Source organism: Metopolophium dirhodum, chromosome 9, assembly GCF_019925205.1.
Source record: "Metopolophium dirhodum isolate CAU chromosome 9, ASM1992520v1, whole genome shotgun sequence".
NCBI lineage: Eukaryota > Metazoa > Arthropoda > Insecta > Hemiptera > Aphididae > Metopolophium > Metopolophium dirhodum.
Genome location: NC_083568.1, coordinates 12,152,425 through 12,172,437, shown reverse-complemented (window position 1 = coordinate 12,172,437; position 20,013 = coordinate 12,152,425). Strand labels below are relative to the sequence as shown.

The following is a 20,013-nucleotide window of genomic DNA, read 5'->3' as shown; positions in this document are numbered from 1 at the left end:
TCGTAAGATTTGAAATAACAAAATACATATGAACGTGCTTTATTTTTTTTCATAAGACGTACCTATTGTTATTCAAATACTTTGTTAAAACTAAACAACCAAACATTATCATAACCTTTATTGAAAATGATGCATCTGTCTGAGATAAAAAATGCAGTTGAAAAGTTGTACAATTTTCGATCTGAGTTTGATCTCTAAGATTGTAAAATGTTAAAACTTAGTGACATACCTCTAGTTACTAGAGTCTAGTAAGTACATCGTAGATATTTTATGATCATTGATCAATCATAGTTTATACGATTCCAGATTAAACGGTTATATTAAGTAGCTGATTATCATAACCATTGGACATTATAAGAGGTGTACACTGCTTTTTGTTTATCTTCTAAACGTTATACAATTATCTAATATAAATGATTAATCTAAATTAAAATTATTTACTTTATAAATAAAAATGATAGTTACCTCCTGACGAATTATGAATTAATATCATTCCGACGCATAGTACTATAAGTATGATATTATACTTTAATAACGTTGAAGTCATTTTTTTAGAAAACTGTCACGATGTTATATATATATCCTCTTACAACCTTAAGCGACCAACAATAACTATAAAATGAGAGAAACAATAATTTTTAAAAGCCATTCTGTTTGTTCAGTGGTTGTTGTTTATGAATTCAACGCATATGTGCAGTTGATTTTGTTTTCGATTATAATATAGAATATTAGATTGTTACCGAAGGACGTTGATATAATATTATGCCCGTAGATGGATTTTCGCCAATACCGTACCGCAACACCTCAATACGATATTGTATTATATAATATGCCCCAGACCGGTGGTTTTAACACACACAGACCTCGTAACAATTATATGTAGCCCACAAGAAAAATTTAGATACACGAAGGACTGGAAACGGTGAATTAAATAGTGTGGAAAGATTGCACGGATTTTTTTTTATAAAAACAGGTATTACTTACGAGAAGTTTTGTTTTACGTACAATATGGCTTAATATTATTGAATTGATTTTATCATCTTCAAAAATCGTATCCACGAACAATTAATTGGTTGTTGTTATATTATCTTAACTAAAAAATAAATAAAAATGATAATTACCTCCTGACGAATTATGAATTATTATCATTCCGATGCATAGTACTATAAGTATGACATTATGTGAACTGGTTTACTATATCCTTACGTTGGTCTTTAGGACTCAACAACTACACTTTAACCTTGACAACCGACTTTTCTTTTTTCGATGGCGAACTAGTTTACTGTATCCTTACGATTGACTTTAGGACATCAGCAACTATACACTCTTACGCGGCGATGATACTTGAAAAAAGGAACGATATAGTGACTATATCAATTTCAATATCCGGCAGTTAAGACGATCGACGTAACTATATTTCGCATTTTTTTTTAACGATCACGTGGTTATTAATCCGGACGAATGAACCAAATGTAGCCATGAAGACCATGGTTATATTTTGTTAGTGGACTGTATGGTTTCGAATTTAAATATAACACATCGATTTTTAATATTATGATTTATTATAATTAAACACTTTTAAACACTTAATATACATAAAAGTATACATTTGACATTCGTAATGACATTAAGCTACGACAAACGACGTACGGTAACTGTCGCATACAAAAAAAATCAATTATTACGGCCGCTCATAATATGAACGACGATATCTTATCTCATAAATTATAACATTACTGGGCCCCCAACAGTGGTCAAAATTTGAACGAAAAGTGAGTGAATTATTTTACTATATATACTAAAAGATAATACTCTATTGAAAGCATATTATTTACTTTTTTTTAAAAAACTATTCACCATGCCATAAGCACAAATAGCGTTTAAGATTTTGGAGGGCTAAATTTCTACTATAATGATATTGTACAAACTTAAATTGAATTTATGAAATGTTTGACCTGTTGAGGAAGGGGGGAGCAATTTTAATGTTTAAGACTCCCCAAAGCCTCTCCACTATTTTCGTCTACTTAAGGGAACATAACCATTGGCGTAACCAGAAATAAAACTCTTTTTCTATTATATTCTGATTATTTTTAGGTAAAGATTATCTATAAATACAATGATTATGTATTAAACCTAGGTACCAATATAAAAACAACTAGTATATATTCAGGAATATAAAATATTGTATGAAACAGGTCACAGATACGTAGTTTTTTCTTATTTGTGCAATAATAATTATAATACAGTAATTCGTTTATCGTAAAAAACATAGGTACGTGACACGTGTATTATAATATGGTATAACGTGGAACTTTTTCACAGGTGCGTATTTATTCGTTTTAAACAAACCGTGTTAAATAAACATATTCTCTTAAAAAGATTTACAGGTAAAAATGATGCGCATAGGCACTTTTTTTTGTTTTTTTTTTTTTGGTCACAGACTTAAATCACAGAACATTGCTTTTAAGAAATTACTAATACGTTGGATTCAAAAGTCGAATAAAAATTTACGTAACCACTTAAAAAACAGAAACTGTTATATGTTAAAATTCATCAAAATTTAAACTCGATTTCTATTCTTGAATTTCTCATATGATATTGCCATTATTCAATCGTTGACTTTTGTTGATAATAATAGTGTCTGAAATATTGAATGCATTATATCAGAATTGTCAACTATTATTAAATATTTCTACTATAAAATGTATTTTTATTTATTTATTTCAGTGTAATATAATACAATTAAAACAGTAATAATATTAAGAGCTGATACGTATACCAACTGAGCTAAGCTCGTATCCGGTATACGGGCTCCTATAGATAAAAACAATTCTTATACAGTTAAAAAGTTCACTTACTTTTCTAGATATACAATATTATTGATTTATTTATGTTAGGTACCAATATTAAGACCAATGTTTCTTTAATAATTTATATTTATACATATTATCGACTTTTTATAATTTGATTGATACACATATTCTCATCAAAGTCATTATCTATTTTACTCATTGTTTTTTATATAAGTTTTATCAATTATATCATAGGTTTTATTAGACTTATTTTTATATAAACGTTGTACTACATTCTTTACATCACTTCCAGCTCCCCAATTGTTGAATAGTCTTTGTTATGTAATCGTGAGAACTTCTTGATCTGGTTAATTATGCATTAATAATAATATATATATAATATAATATATATATTATTAATAATATTCATTATTAATAACTATACGGTTTTATACAGCGTGTATCTTATATGAGTACGTGGGTTTTTTTAACGATTATGGATCGATGACATGGAATTTCGTTAAAACGAAAAAAGATGTGTTTCTTTATTTTTAACAAACAATTTTTTTATAACAATTTCAAAATTTTTAAACACGCAATTGGTGTACCAATAGCAAAATCAACTTTATTTTTTCAAACGGCAACTACTATATTTTTAATGGATTCTGGTAACGCTTTTTTTTCTGAAAATGTTGATAGTCAAATCATCAATTTTGGTTCGCAAGTTTATTAACTGTGGCCCTCTAAAGTTTAGTAAAATCTGCATTAATACTTTTAATTGAAATAATTGGTATAGGTTTAATTTACAAGAGCTAAATACATTTTTCTTATTACGTTATTCTCGAACATGCTTAGCAATGACGTGTCACAAAGAGCAATATTATCGGAATAATTTACCAATAAATGATTGCATTATTTTTAAGAAAATTATGATAATTCACAAAAGTGTTTTCATTGGATTGTCAATCAGACCCAATCAATATCTAGAAGCAATAGCTGACAAACCGTTGATACGTGCTTTGATTATTTCAATAAACTTCTCTGTGCGATTGATCCTAAAAAAAAACCGTTGTCGTTAAGACGTCTTAGGTATGCGTTTTTCAGGTCTGAAAATTCTGGCAATATAATATAATAATTTCATACCTATAAACAATAAAAATCGTGGCATCTGGTTTCGCAAGGAGTGCAGTATATTAAGGGAGGGGAAATGACTAAGATAGAGACAGTCGAGTGGGAGGATATAATAACATGCGTATAAAGTGAAACGGTAATGCGTCTGCTGGGCATAATCTATAAAATTGCCGGAGTATTAATAAATGAGTAAAACTTTTAAACCGAACAAACGAGGAAAGCGGTTGCAGGTTGACGGTTTCTCCAAAATTAAATAATTACGAGCCTGACAGTTTCCGGATTTATTACACACGTTATTGTACACAATCGATTATTGTGTAGTTACTTACGCAGTGGTAGATCCAAAGACGAAAACACCGTATTTGCGTAGTATGTTTTAGACTGTGTTTTCCACATCCCACTGTATAATAAAGTGTCTTAGTGGATGTAATCAGGTGTCACAACACGCAGATATTTTCATTAAATCTATAATCTAACGTATGAGTTTATTAATTAACATCGAAAAGTATCAATTTTCAGAATTAAGTTTCCCAGGTATAATAATAGATCATTAGTAATTAAGTTTCTCTATCATAGTTATGGCGACTAGTTTTATAAAACGATAAATTAAATTAGTTTTTGTATGTTACTTTTTTAGTTTAGTGTTGTTATTAAATATTAATACATATTTTAGCAATTAAAAAAGTTGAGCACTGGCTACTGGCACTGTGCTTACGGTTGGACATATTCACTCCGAATTCAGTAAGTATAAATGACACAGAACGATATCGATATATTTTAATTCAATAATAATATAATAAAAAAATTCCGATGTCGATATAAACATTAATATTTATTTATTTTTTGACTTCAAATACATTTACGATTTATCAAATCGCCTAATATAAACTAAAAATAAGTATTTCCAAAAAATTATTTAATATCATTTACATCATATTTTTATTATTTCATTACTACACATTTTTTCATTATTTTTATATAATTTTATGATAGGTTATCATAGGATCCTACGCACCACCTACCAGATAATTTATGGGAATAGTAATTTCATACAAACGAAATTATAATTACCTAAAATTTAAAATTTGTAAAAAGCAATAATTAATATTATACTGTTGAAGAGTGCAAAAAAAAAGTGTCGTCATAACACGACACACGATATCTGGTCGGAAGAAACGCATGTTATAACTATAGATTAGACTCTGTATTGTAACATTTCTTCGGTTAAATCAATTCCCGCTTGATTAGCCTCTTCGTATCCGTCCATTGTAGTCGAGCACATTATAAGCCATTCATTTATACTGTCGTACTTCTTCAAGTCAACACCGGAAACCTGAAGAAAACACGAAAATGTGGGTTAAACGTGTATCCAAGTTATAACAATAATGTGAAAAAAAATTCGTCAAGAAAATACCTTAAAGGTCATAATGGAAGTGACCAAAGAGAAATCGGCCACAGTCATTGATTTACCGGCTGCCCAAGGAGATTTTTTCAGAACATTTTCTAAAAACTCGAGCGCTTCGTGGATTTTTTCCTCTCTTTCATTGGTTCTTGATATTTTAGAAAAAAGCCACGGCTCCTGTAAAATGAAAAAAAAATCTTCAAATTGAAGTTGTGATTCCACTGCAAAACAAATATATTATATGAATGCATAATAATACGAATCTCTCGCATCGACAAGGTTTTTTATCTACCTATTTGGGAAATTTTGAGAAATTTGTGATAAGGAATGCCTATTTAATGTTTTTTTTCACCGGATCGTCCAAATAAATTGCTAAACATTAAATAACTTGAATTGTTTATTAAAACAATTACTCGATATAGGCCTCAACATCTGGTATGTCCTTGCAGAAAAAAAATTACTTCAATCATCTTTTAACTCATCTTTCATAAACGATTTTTTTTCATTTTACCACTAGTCCGCTACTATTCTGGTCATAGTATTATTATAACAAGCCTAAACGAATATTATAGCATAATAATATGATGCTTGGTCACAGTAGTCGGTTGATCATAAATCATATAGGTAGATACCACGTAAAACGTTTAATAATTGATAGGAACGGCGATATTCAGTATGTGTGAGCGAAAGCAATGCAAGGTAGGTATCAGGTACCTGCTACGAGTGTTTAAAAACACCGAGTGGATAAGCCATTGCGTAAAACGACAGCGGTAAGTTAATAACCGTTGCTAATTGATCGTTAAAATAATAATGATGTGAATATTCACGTATTGAATTTTAAAAGCCGGATACAAGGTGCCGTTGTCAAAATGCAGTCTTTGGTTGACCTGCGCTTGAAGTTTCGGGTCATTGGGGTACAGCGGATGATCGTCTTTTCCACCGTATTTTCGAACCAAGTACACAATTATTGCATGACTGAAACAAAAACGTAAATAATTAAAAAAACGTATGGGTATAGTTGAGTATTATAATTGTAATGTATAAATAATACGGGTTTTGTTAACAATAAAACTGTAAAATTATTTTCTAATATGAGTATATTTGGGTGCGGCACATATAACGCAATTCAACTATTTTTATAAAGTAATTAACATTCTCATAAAATTAGATCATACAAATTCATAATTCACCAACAACGTTATGATACAACAATTAAAATTAAACACCAATAGGTATTACACAATAATAATTACACCTTGATCATCTAGAAACATGATGAAATAACAATTAATATGTACACCACAATTCATCTGACGCAATAACAATTGAGACAGCATGGCCGCTACGGACCAGCGTCCAAAATAACAATACGTTGTTTATTGGTATCACGTCTTGTCTTGTATTTTATATATTATAAGGATGGTTATTTAGTAATTATAACTTATGCGTGTCCGGTCTGGGGAAAATGCGCGACCACTCACATCAATAAAACTCAAATTTTTCAAAATAAAGTGCATCGCATTATTGCAAACGCACCTTGGTTTATAAGGAACGCAAACCTACACAAAGACCTTCAGATCCAGAAAATCATAGACCACATAAAAACTTCATCAAAAAACTTCCATACATGCTCAACTCTCCTGGCTCACTTTACTACAAACTCCACGTACATCCGCCTCATCGTAGATTAAAACGTGGACGTCCGCATGACCTTCTGGTTTAACAACTCTTCACAATATACAGCAGCTATCATTACTCGTAGCGACTAATATTAAGCTTTATAATTTGTTATATATATTATATCTGTTTATTTTTTCTTTATATTGTTAATTATTATTATATTAGTTTACTTTGCTTTGAGAGGGATGGCTGAGCCATTAACTATTCTATTCCAGGCTTTTCCTCTACTAGTGGATGGAAGTGTTTGAAGGTGTTTAATTACATTTTTTGGTCTACCCATGGTAATGGATAGGGTTTGATTTTTTGTTTGGTGGTTGAAGGGGGGTGAGTTTTACCTAGAAGTTGGTTGTAAACATGGTCAAAGTAAGAGTTTTTGTAGAACATCGATTTAGATCGAGTATGAATAGAATTTTGGATGGACTTGAAATTTGCCGATTTTAGAAGGACCGAGTTTTTTTTTATAGTGCACATACCCGTTGCCGTACGAATGCCGATTTATCGACTGATTCGAAGCATTTCCAATGTGAAAGACCGATAAAGGGTGCCCAAGAGGAGCCAGCATAAGAAAGAATTGGAAAGACGTAGAGTTTTAGAATGTTGAGTTTTGATGTTGTTGAGACGGAGTAAACATTCCGCCAACGCGAGTGGCCTTTTTAGTAATGTCTTGGACGTGTTTTTAAAGGTGAGTTTGCGGAGGTATTTGGCATGTTTGGACCAGTTTACTGGATGACTCACTAAGTCATGAGTCGTGAGTGTGGCACTGGGTGGTTTGTATACCACTGATACAAATACTTCGTGGCCATTTAGTTGGATAAGGACGGAAGAGGTTTGAGTGACTGTGTTAAGAGTCATAGGTTGGTGAATGATGCGTCGGTGGCTTAGAACCACCGTGCCACCGTGAGCAGGTGAGCCGCGGACGGGCGGAAGATCATTTCTGTGTGTGTAATATGAAGTTTGGTAGAAGGGGATGAACGGGTTTCGTTAATTAAGATTATGTCAGTTTTAAATAGGAGTGCGAGGAACGCAGTTCGTTGAGTTTGTGTTTGATACTGTTGGAGTTCCAAAATAGTATTTTTAAGTTACCCATTTTGGGGCAAGAGTATGGACAGGAATATTTTGTTTGTTGTTTCTATAAGTGTTTTCGTATCTTGATTGTTAGATAGTGCAGTCAATAGGTTGGTGAGCAGGTTGAGTATCATTGATAAGTTAAATTGTGGGACTGGGGAAATTAAAAATGTGTGCACTGGTTTAGATATTGCTGCGGAGTATGTCAGTGTAGAGTTTTGTAAAGGAGAGGTGATGGTGGAGGGGTGATTTAGATGGTTGTAAGGTTTGCTGTTGGACGGAGTTTTGGGTTGGTGATGGAGATATCTGCTGCTTTTGAGCTAAGAATTGGGGGCAGCCTCTGAAATTTGACGTGTGTGGTCCACCACAGTTGCAACATGTCGGGGATTGTTCAAGAGTTTTGGGGCGGACATTGGCAGTGTAGTTTCCAGTGCATTTTACACATCTTGGCGGATGGCCATAGTTACGAGAACCTTGGCCAAAGCGCTGGCATAAAAATCACTGGGCAGGGCCGGAGGGTTTAAGGGATTTGACGGAGATTTGTAGATAAAATAAATTGTTAGGAAGAAATATGTCTGTAGCAATTTGGTTGGCGGCGATGTGCACGAGACACATCGGTATTGGTTTCTTAGGAGTACCGAAGCGGGGGACATGTTTTATAGTATAACTCAGTGTTTCTAGTCAGTTCGTCTGTAGTTATGTCGTTCGGAATTTCCTTCAGAACGACCTTAAGGGAGCGTTCCTCAGGGAAGAAAAAGTGTGGAACTCGGTGCCGTGTTTTCGCAATGTACTCTGGATCAGGAGGAGCTGGGTCGCTTCAACTCGCAAGCCGGAGAATTTGCTGACAAAGATCCTGGTTGCAAGTTTGGCAGACTATAGATAACGGGCACGGACTTTGCATTACTTTGTAACCTACATTTTTCTCAAGGTCTTTGCAATGGCTCGAGGCTTCAAATATTGAAATTGGTAAATAATCTGTTACGGGGCGTCAGTAAAACGTCACGTGTCGTGAAATAATTTGAACGCACGTGTGTTTTATGGTAATTACGTTCCTGTATTCTTATTTAACTTTAATATATTTACATATTGAGTAGAGTTAAGTAAAGCGTCGAGTTGTTCCGATCAGACTTAAGTAAGTGGACCGGAACAGTCAGTGATGCTTAAGTGTAGTCGGGCCGAGGCCGGACTCTAATTACAAGTTGTGGGGCATAATAGAGGATGCGTACAATTGAGGGATCAGAGATTGACCGTCGCCGGTACAAGCTTAATAATTAAGCGGTACTCCGGCAGCGGGTTGAATCCGGGACGGCCAACTTGAATAAGTGCCGTGGGTATAGTGAGGTCGTGAAAAAAGGTAATCTTGAATGACGGCAGCGTCCGGTCAAGCGTCGGTATGATTATCGTTCTCGGGGTTCGGCCTGCTGTTGTCAGAATTGAGTCCCTTGAGTCTGTTAGTCTGAGCGGTTGATGGGTGAGTTTGTCGCCGGGGAGTTCCACCGGTCGGTAATGACCCGTGTCACGCCGGACAGACGATCGGTCGCTTTCCCGGGCCGATGGGGCGTTGTCTGCCGTTCGATGCTGCTGGTAGCTGTAATCGTAACGGCGGCGATATACCGGGCTCCGGCGGCGTCGCCGTATAATATCCTCCGGCTGTTTGTTCTGCGTCGCTTCGTCGATTGTCGTTGCTTGCTATTTCTTCAGGTTTCTTCCTTTTCACCTTTAAATTCGTCCGTTATGTATGGATGATTGAAGTCTGAATGAGTGTGAAAGTGTTGAGAAGAAAAAGGTTGATTTATCGGTGGCGGGACACCGGTATATATACACATCACCATACCGACTAGTAAACCTCCTGTTTTGGTTGGTTCGGTCGGCGTCCGTTTGTGCTCTTATAACCGGTGATATCTTCCCTTCTCCTGTTCCGATCCGATCGCGGGTGGTGCCTATGGATAGGTATTTATCTCCCCTATCCGATGTTGCCACCCCCGACCCTGTTGGACCATGTCTTCTTCTCGTTCTTCCCCTCTTTCCCTTTCGGCTGTACTGACTCCCTTAACCTCTCGATTGGGCGTCGCCTCTACTTTCCCTGGTGGGCTTGGTGGTATCTCTGGATAGGTTTTCTCCTCCCCTATCCATTTATACCACCTTGGTTGCCGTATGCCATGATTTTAAGTGTTTTTTCTTCGTTTGACCAATCTCAGCCTGTGATTGGTTGAAACTGTTTTATCTTGGTTGTTGGTCCTGAAAAGAACCGTTTTCGTGTTGTGTGTGGCAAAGTTGTTCCATAACAAATTTTTAAGTGTCGAATATTAACTGGTGACAAAGCTGGATATATTTCATTCATACATCGTATAACGTTGTACTATGAAGATATTTATCATTTTACTTTTAAGCGACGACAGGTTCTTGTAATATTAGATTTTGTAAAGACCATAAATAAAGCCAAGGACGGACATATGAGAAAATAGGATTGGACCTTCGTAGAGAAGTATTCAATCATAGACAATTTCACAAGTTCGATCTTATCAATCATTACACATTTTTATAGGAGAACAACGATATAATAAAAATATCAAGAACTATATGTTTACACACAAATTTATAAATAAAAATATAAGATATTGTATAATTTTCTCGAGATTTATGTTAGAATCATAAAATATTTTATCAGCACATATGTAAAAATATGATGTGTTCTGTTGAAATTAACAAATATGATGTGTAGATTAAAAACAATTCAAGATCGCAAACAAGCAGAAACACCAACAAATATACACGCACGCGAAGTGCGCGTTCGGTCTCGTATATTAAATTGGATGGGTATTGTAGACTACAAATCGTATGATAATAACGTGCATCGACTCACACAAAAAAAGATTATATTATACACACATCGTTTACAGCTAGTCAGGGTAAGTGATACACTTTCTACACCAATGCTATATTAATACAGTAGTGGAATAGAAACAAATTAATAAACTAATAAACTAATTAACATATTATAGATTTTCTATAATACTTATTAAAACCCCACCATGATTTCATTTCCCTGTCTTTTGTTTCTAATACATTACATAATATTGTTGTAACAAACAGTTACAAACATACTACGTTCGCCTACATACTACGTTCGCCTACCGCGATTACTCCGTCGACCTAATCAATTTACGACCGTAAGACCGTACCTTTAAGTATTGAAAATCTCCGTTAAATTTGGGAGATAGCGTCATCGGTCTATGCGGTCGGGTAGTCGTACGCGGTCGTTTGGGCGGTGGTAGAGCAATTGCCCGGCAAGAGAGAGATCCAAGTTCAATTCCCGGTCCAGTGGCTAGATTTTTGACTATATTTCCCCTGGAGAAGTTAACAGTATTAACTTTTGTAGCGCATTGCTGTGCACCTATTCTTAATGGTGCTCATTAAACGATATAAACGCGAAGGCGTGACCGATCACAACCAGTGTTCTCTTCCTTTACACCGAAAACCTTGTTTCTCACCTACGAGTACATGACACGATATTGTTAATCTCGGGTGTCCCCCTCCCTCATTGGAAGTCATCCTTTGTTTTTATAATTTTAGAGATCGGTAACCCATCTTTGATCTAAAAGTATAAAAAAACTAATTATTGTTCTTCCTTCCTTAACAATAACCAATATCGTTCCACCCTGAAGTGCCCTCTAAATGCACTAATCTAGACTTGGTCAAAAACGCAGTATTATAATCTTTTGAATGCAACACTCGAGCAGATGGAATATATACTGAATATATCCTAAAGCATTTGATAGAACTAACAATGACATTTTATTGAATACAGTCATTTGGTTTTTCTGGCCCTTTGTTTCGTAATTTTGTTCTTTCTTATCTAATGGTCTTATACTAATGAAGCACCGATATTATGTATCCGGCCAGTCTGATAATATAAATTATCGTTTTAAACGTACCCGATTGCGTTTATGTCGAATAACAAACGCCATTTGTCGTCCACTACAAAATCACATAAATTGGGTGATAAAAAAATCCAAAACTTTCAGTACAGCGCACTTTAGATGGATGAAGACAATAATGTTATTGTAGATGATAATGTATTCACTTCACCAGCTAACGATAAGGCTGTTGACCGTCAGCAACAACATCAAGATCAACATTCAGATATCCCAGCCCTCTTTAAATCAAAAACATTAAAAATTTTTTTTCATACCAAAAAACACTACCGAATATCACAGGTAATAATTGTTTCACCTTTTAATCTACTCTATCGTTTCTAATTTTTTACGCTAACAGTCACCACAATTTTAGTTGAACATCTAAATAACAAAGACACGGAGGTTAATTCAATTCGTCCATCATGCGAACACCCATCAAGAATTTGCAACATTACACACTCTGCACCGAAATCACTAATGCACTGGGTGGTTTAAGTAACTCAGTTTGACGCATCGTAAAAAAAACAAATACCCTCTACCATTGTTGTTTGTGGAACTCGATAAAAATAGCAGTAATGCATATATTCCTCTTTCCCCCTACACACAAAGGTAAAATATAAAACCATACAAAAAAAATCGTCGGCCACCTCAGTGCAACAATTGCCAATCACATTTGAGTCATACCATCATAGAAGATCGTACTCTCTCAGCCAAATGCGCACTTTTCGCAGGGGTTCATACAACTTCTTACAAATGTTGCCCCTTATACAAACACCATCTAAAGAAATCAACTCTTCTTTCTATATCAAGACGATCATACGCCGAGGTCACACATTACTAACCGACAAGTGAACAAACAGAGGATTTAAATAAAATAGTCAATTATTTGAAAATAGTCAAAGATATTATTACCCTATTATTTACTTAAATTTCGAAAATCTTGAAAAATACAATTAATATGTTTAACTCCAATTAAAGACATTCCTTAATTGCATAACGTCTACATATGTATTTTATTTCTTTTAATCATCTAATTTTAATTTGTTATACTGTTTGTCGAATTATAATTATTGATATTTCGTATCATCATGCACTATATTTATTATAACATCGTACCAGAGTTTTGTTATCATTAACATTATCTTTTTAAATATAATTTATTTACTTATTATTTGAACACAACTTATATTCTATATTATGCAAAAAATCCTTGCTTTATACATAATTCTCAGAACCAGTAAACCAAAAATATAACTTTGTGTATTATAATATCATTCAGTATTTAGGTACAACTAGTATAGTTATATATTAAATGGTATAATTTGAACTCACCTCCCCGATAAAACAAAGTCGCCGTCTTGTATTACCGGTATAGTGTATCTATAATTTTTCTGTAAATAACAAAGATTGTATTGAACTTCGTATAGTGCTGGTGGTAGTATTTACCATAAGAATAAAACTTATTTTTGAAAAATACTTTGACGAAATCTTCTACATGTTTTTGATTGATTTTTAGACGTATATTTATTAAGTTCATTTCCAAATTCAAAGCTTCCAGAGTCAACAAAACGGATCTGCATGGCGGGCTGATCCTTTCGAAGTATAAGTCGATATTCTTTCTACAATTATGTTTGAAAAACTTACTTTTATAACAATATTGGAATATTAGGTAAGTACTTATAATTATATAATAAACAAAAAATAATCGAGGAAAAATTGGTTTTGTACTTAAAAATTACTTTTCAAAAAATCACACCGTTGTTGTCGTAAGTAAGATGAGATTATATAACGTCTACATGGGAGCTAAGTCTATATGGGGGCTAAGTAATGTAAAAACAGTCCAGCCCCCATGTGGTGATGCAACAACAACAAAAAAAAAAAAAGATTATATAACGTAATATACTAGTATTATATACGTCATAAGAATTACAATATCATAAATTTATATCTAATAATGGTACTAATCATAATTATAGACGAACAGTAAACATTATTTGTTCCCTTTTTAGAAGGACTCTATTTTCATATTTTTTGCAAAATTTAAGAAATATTATGTAGTCAAACTCTAGTTGCCTGGAAGAGAACCTGCATTGATACAAATTGACGTATTGTGGTCGAAATTCGAACAAAAAATTACTGAATTATTTTACTATAAATACTAAGAGATAATACTCTATTGAAAGCATATTATTTACTTTTGTTTTAAAAACTATTCACCATGTCATAAGCGCAAATAGCGTTTAAGATTTTGGAGGGCTAAATGTCTACTATAATAATATTGTACAAACTTAAATTAAATTTATGAAATGTTTGACCTGTTGAGGAGGGGGGAGCAATTGTAATGTTTAAGACTCCCCAAAGCCTCTCCACTATTTTCGTCTACGCGCGACTTTAAACTTCGTGGCGTTCATGTACGTGGAACTTAAGGGAGCATAACCATTGGCGTAACCAGAAATACTCTTTTTCTATTATATTTTGATTATTTTTAGGTAAAGATTATCTATAAATACAATGATTATGTATTAAACCTAGGTACCAATATAAAAACAAGTAGTATATATTCAGGAATATAAAATATTGTATGAAACCGGTCACAGATACGTAGTTTTTTCTTATTTGTGTAATAATAATTATAATACAGTATGATATGGTATGACGTGGAACTTTTTCACAGGTGCGTATTTATTCGTTTTAAACAAACCGTGTTAAATAAACATATTCTCTTAAAAAGGTTTACAGGTAAAAAACGATGCGCATATGCACTTTTTTTTGTTTTTTGGGGTTACAGACTTAAATCACAGAACATTGCTTTTAACAAATTACTAATACGTTAAATTCAAAAGTCGAATAAAAATTTACGTAACCACTTAAAAAACAGAAACTGTTATATGTTAAAATTCATCTAAATTTAAACTCGATTTCTATTCTTGAATTTCTCATATGATATTGTCATTATTTAATCGTCAACTTTGGTTGAAAATATAGTGTCCGAAATATTGAATACATTATATCAGAATTGTCAACTATTATTAAATAATTCTACTATAAAATGTATTTTTATTTATTTATTTCAGTGTAGTATAATTATAATACAATGAAAACAGTAATAATATTAGGAGCTGATACGTATACCAACTGAGCAAAGCTCGTATCTGGTGTCACCGTAAATTATACATAAACCTAAATCTTTGGTCACCATGGGTATAATCATTAGAAATCAAGAATAATCATTGAAATCAGAAATCTTGCATAAACATTTCTGTAAATTACTTACTTGAATTTTCCTGAAAAAAATAAATTTGTTATTTAGAATGAACATGTTACTCAACTTTGTGTTAATCATTATTTAGAACTAATATTATTAAATTAACTTATTAATTTGCGTTTATCTTATTTTATACCGTAGTTAAAACGTTTTGGATTTTTCAATCTACCGCAAGTTTATTTTCTTTCTTATAATTTAATATACAACTTTACGTTAATGATATCTGTTTTAGTGTTATTTAGAATATATTTTGCGTGAATTATCCATATATTATTAAGAATGAGTTAACCTTTAAAATTATAACGATTTCTCCTCAAACGATTTTCGATGTTTCGTTGAAGTCAATAGGTAACATTACTAACAATATATTGGTAGTTTGAATAATCACCTTATAATTATTTTATAATTGTCTGTACCTATCTTATAAATGTAAAATGTAAAATTTAAAATTTTTTTTTCACAACATTTTATAAAGCAATTACATAGTTCCTCGTATGTTTTGAAATAACAAAATACATATGAACGTGCTTTATTTTTTTAATAAGACGTATTGTCATTCAAATACTTTGTTAAAACTAAACAACCAAACATTATCATAATCTTTATTGAAAATGATGCAACTGTCTGAGATAAAAAAAATCATTTAAAAACGTTGAACTATCTTCGTTGTCAGTTAGATCCCTGAGATAATAAAATTTTAAAATGTACTGACATACCTCTAGTAAGTACATCGTAGATATTTTATGATCATTGATCAATCATAGTCTATACGATTCCAGATTAAACGGTTATATTAAGTAGCTGATTATCATAAACATTGGACATTATAAGAGGTGTCCACTGCTTTTTGTTTATCTTATAAACGTTCTACAATTATCTAATATGAATGATTAATCTAAATTAAAATTATTTACTTTATAAATAAAAATGATAATTACCTCCTGACGAATTATGAATTAATGACATTCCGATGCATAGTACTATAAGTATGATATTATACTTTAATAACGTTGAAGTCATTTTTTTAAAAAACTGTCACGATGTTATATATATATATATATCCTCTTACAACCTTAAGTGACCAACAATAACTATACAATGAGAGAAACAATGATTTTTAAAAGTCATTCTGTTTGTTCAGTGGTTGTTGTTTATGTATTCAACGCATATGTGCAGTTGATTTTGTTTTCGATTATAAATTATAATATAGAATATTAGATTGTTACCGAAGGACGTTGATATAATATTATGGATTTTCGCCAATACCGTACCGCAACACCTCAATTTGATATTCTATTATATAATATGCCCTAGACCGGTGGTTTTAACACCCACAGACCTCGTAACAATTGTATGTAGCCCACAAGAAAAATTGAGATATATGAAGGACTGGAAACAGTGAATTAAATAGTGTGGAAAGATTGCACGGATTTTTTTTTATAAAAACAGATATTACATACGAGAAATTTTGTTTTACGTACAATATGACTTAATATTATTGAATTGATTTTATCATCTTCAAAAATCATATCCCCGAACAATTATTTGGTTGTTGTTATAATATCTTAACTAAAAAATCCCATCAACATTTAATATGTATTTTTAAAATACCTTATTTAAAGTTAAATATTTTTTTAGATTCTGAGTGGAACGATGAATGTATTGATTTTACAATGATGTGTGTTTTTTTTTGTATTTTTGTGTCTGTCGTCACCTTTTAGGACAGTAAAAGTTCTTGGATTTTCTTCAACAGTTACTTTTCTAATAGGAAAGTGAATCTAGTTGGTACTTTGGAGGGGTCAAAATTAAAAATTCCCCAGTAGTTTTAAAAAGTGACGTGAAAAACAAAAGAAAAATTAAGGAAAATGGAAATTTTTATGCAAAATCTGTTTTCGAGAAAATCGATTTTGGTTTTTGGTAGGTTAGGTTGGCAACTTTTAAACAAATTACCGTAGGGACATGAAATTTTGACTGAATGTTTATAATTGCATTTCCTATACACCATAACATTTTCCAAATATTTTGACTTCTTTTGAGCTGTTTACGGACATTGTCAATTTCCATTTTTTTTAGTTTTTTTTCTACAAATATCAATAAAATTTTATCTGTTGAGTAAAAAAGCTTGAAAATTTAATAGAAGGCTCCTAGGTTATTGTTTCAAAGGTAGATGAAAAAAATTAAAAATCCTTAGCCACAGTTTTTATTTATAAGCATTTAAAGTTCAAATTTTGACAAAATACGGAAAAATCACGAAAATTAGCAAATTATTTTGAGTTGAGAATTCATAAAAATTTTCTTTTTGAATCTAAGATTTGAAATTGTAATATAAGATTACTCATAAGTTTTTCTACTTTTATCAAAAAAAAAAATGTCTACAAGAAACTTAAATTAAATTTTTATGAGCGTCTGAAATTTATATTTTTACAACATTTGATATTCACTCGATATCTCATGTAACGATTTTCTTACTTTATTGTAATTAAAAAATGAATGACTGTGGATACTTGACAATTTCACTGAATGTTTATATTAGCATTTTCTATACACCATACAATTTTGAAAATAATTTGACTATTTTTGAGCTGTTTACGGATATTATCAGTTTTCAATTTCTTTAGTTTTTTTTTCTATAAATATCAATAAAATTGTATTTGTTGGGTAAAAAAGCGTGAAAATGTAATATAAGGCTCCTGATATATCGTTCTAATAGCAGTTGAAAAATATTAAAAATACATAGGCACAATTTGTTTTTTTAAAGGAGGGCTAGATAACTTAGGGACTGCATCCCAAATAAAACAGGCATATAATATACAATTTCAACTCAACGTGTTAGGAAAAAAGAATCAGACGAGCAGTGAATAAACAGGTTTACGAATGAGTAATCGGGTTAATACAATTTATAAGAAAGGGGTGTGATTCAGAAATATAATATATGACTATATGAGTACATTAGTACAACTAAAATATTATGCGAATACCCAAACCGTCATGTTTTATTAAAAACTACGCAGTATATTACACTACACACATTTTTTTATATTTTAACCTATAGATAAAATGCATCATATATTTTATAAAATATTGTATATACGATAGCATTATAATATATATGACACAGAGAACATAGCGAGATATAGCACACTGCACAAGCATGAGGTTTCACACATTTATTACACCTGAAATACAACCTCATTGCACGGTACGCCACCTGCACAGTATTAGCTTACTACAGAATTATATTTGTTCACATTTTATTCTTCAGAACACAAAGAGATAACTTTTAATAGAATATAGTATGTTGTGTGGCAAGGACGGAAAATGAGCTATTTCTGTCTCGGGCAACGTGTGCGCCACGAGCCGCAGGCAAGGGCCGCTTTCACCCAAGACTGAAATTGCCTTCCCGCACTAGTCACACATACTATTTTTTGTCACGCCTGTGGGCTCATCGATCACGGCAAAGGTAATTTAGGGATCAATGTAACAATCAGACTGTTCTACGAAAACAATTTTTCATGAAAGAAATGATTTGGGTTTATTTGTTTTAAACGTAACGCATGGAGGTTTTCATACTAATATAATGTGTAACCACAGACTTCTATACTACACTAGATAATAAACTCCTATACAATTTACATTGTTACAAGTTAAGCTCAGCTGTGGATGGCCGCCATTTTGTCAGTTTGCAACATATTTCATTTATTATACAAAATGTATTAGAAATAACATAATTTTCAATGGTAAAATAAAATAGTAAATGTAAAAAGATTTAAATAAAATATTTTTTTTTAAAATACAGGTTTAGAAATAATAAAACATTTGCCACATGAAATACCATACAATTGTCAACCAATCTCGAAGCTTCAATTCATGCCGGGAGTTCGTTATCTAGTATTATTTAGAAATCTGTGGGTGTAACCAAATGTTCATGTTTTGTAAGAATCACTGTATAGATTTCAGTGTCTGGTTGTGCAGGGGATACGCGTGATATGTGCGCCCAGCACTTTGGGATTTACACTTTATCGCCCGGCATTATTAGGAAATGTTTCGATTGACATGATTCAAACGGGAAAACACGTCTAGTTGAGAAATAAAACAGACTAAAGACTAATAAATAAATATATATAAATTAATTAATATACTGGTCGATATTAGATAGGTTCTTGTGCAAGTAAAACGAAATAACTGTGTTGGCGCCGGCGTAACTCCAACGATATAATATGGTGGTTAGCTATGACGACTCACGCCGGTAGGTACGGGATAGGGTGATAATAATAAAATTATATTAAACACAATGTTTAATGATAAAGAACATAAACAATAAATGAAAGTGTAACTGTTTCGTTACGAAGTAATATAATATAATAATGAATAATAATGTACCGTATTTATATTATTACAATATAGATATGCGACTGTCAAAGACGTCTCTTTAATCAATCAACGAATACTAATAATAATGCGATATCCTATGCATAGTAGGCGTATAAAAACAAAATACAACACGTAACAGGACAATATAATAACTAATAAGTAATAACGATACCACAGTGGCGATGGTGATGATAGTGGGCGAGTAGATGATAATGATATTATGATGGGGACAACTGCAGCAGCAGCGGCGGTGATATGATAACACCGGCCACGGAATGACAGCTGCACGGGGGCACCAGCTGTTGGCGACGATTGTGAAGGTGGTGACAGCAACAGCAAGACCAGGGGCGCAATTTCAATGAAAACACTGGGGGTGCTGAAGCCCCTCTA

General features: G+C 32.4%; 1 protein-coding gene across 1 annotated transcript in view; it reads right to left on the bottom strand.

Moving 5' to 3' along the window:
* LOC132952467 (uncharacterized) overlaps window positions 1-16,320 on the bottom strand; it is a 41,460-nt gene extending 25,140 nt beyond the window's left edge. Inside the window, exons 1-2 of the mRNA XM_061024778.1 lie at window positions 16,191-16,320; window positions 9,598-9,610 (exon numbers count right to left, since the gene is read on the bottom strand). Of these exons, the coding sequence (XP_060880761.1) occupies window positions 9,598-9,610; window positions 16,191-16,272 (95 nt within the window). The 5' untranslated portion in view covers window positions 16,273-16,320. The remainder of the gene's footprint in view (window positions 1-9,597; window positions 9,611-16,190) is intronic.
* Window positions 16,321-20,013: the final 3,693 nt, after the last annotated feature.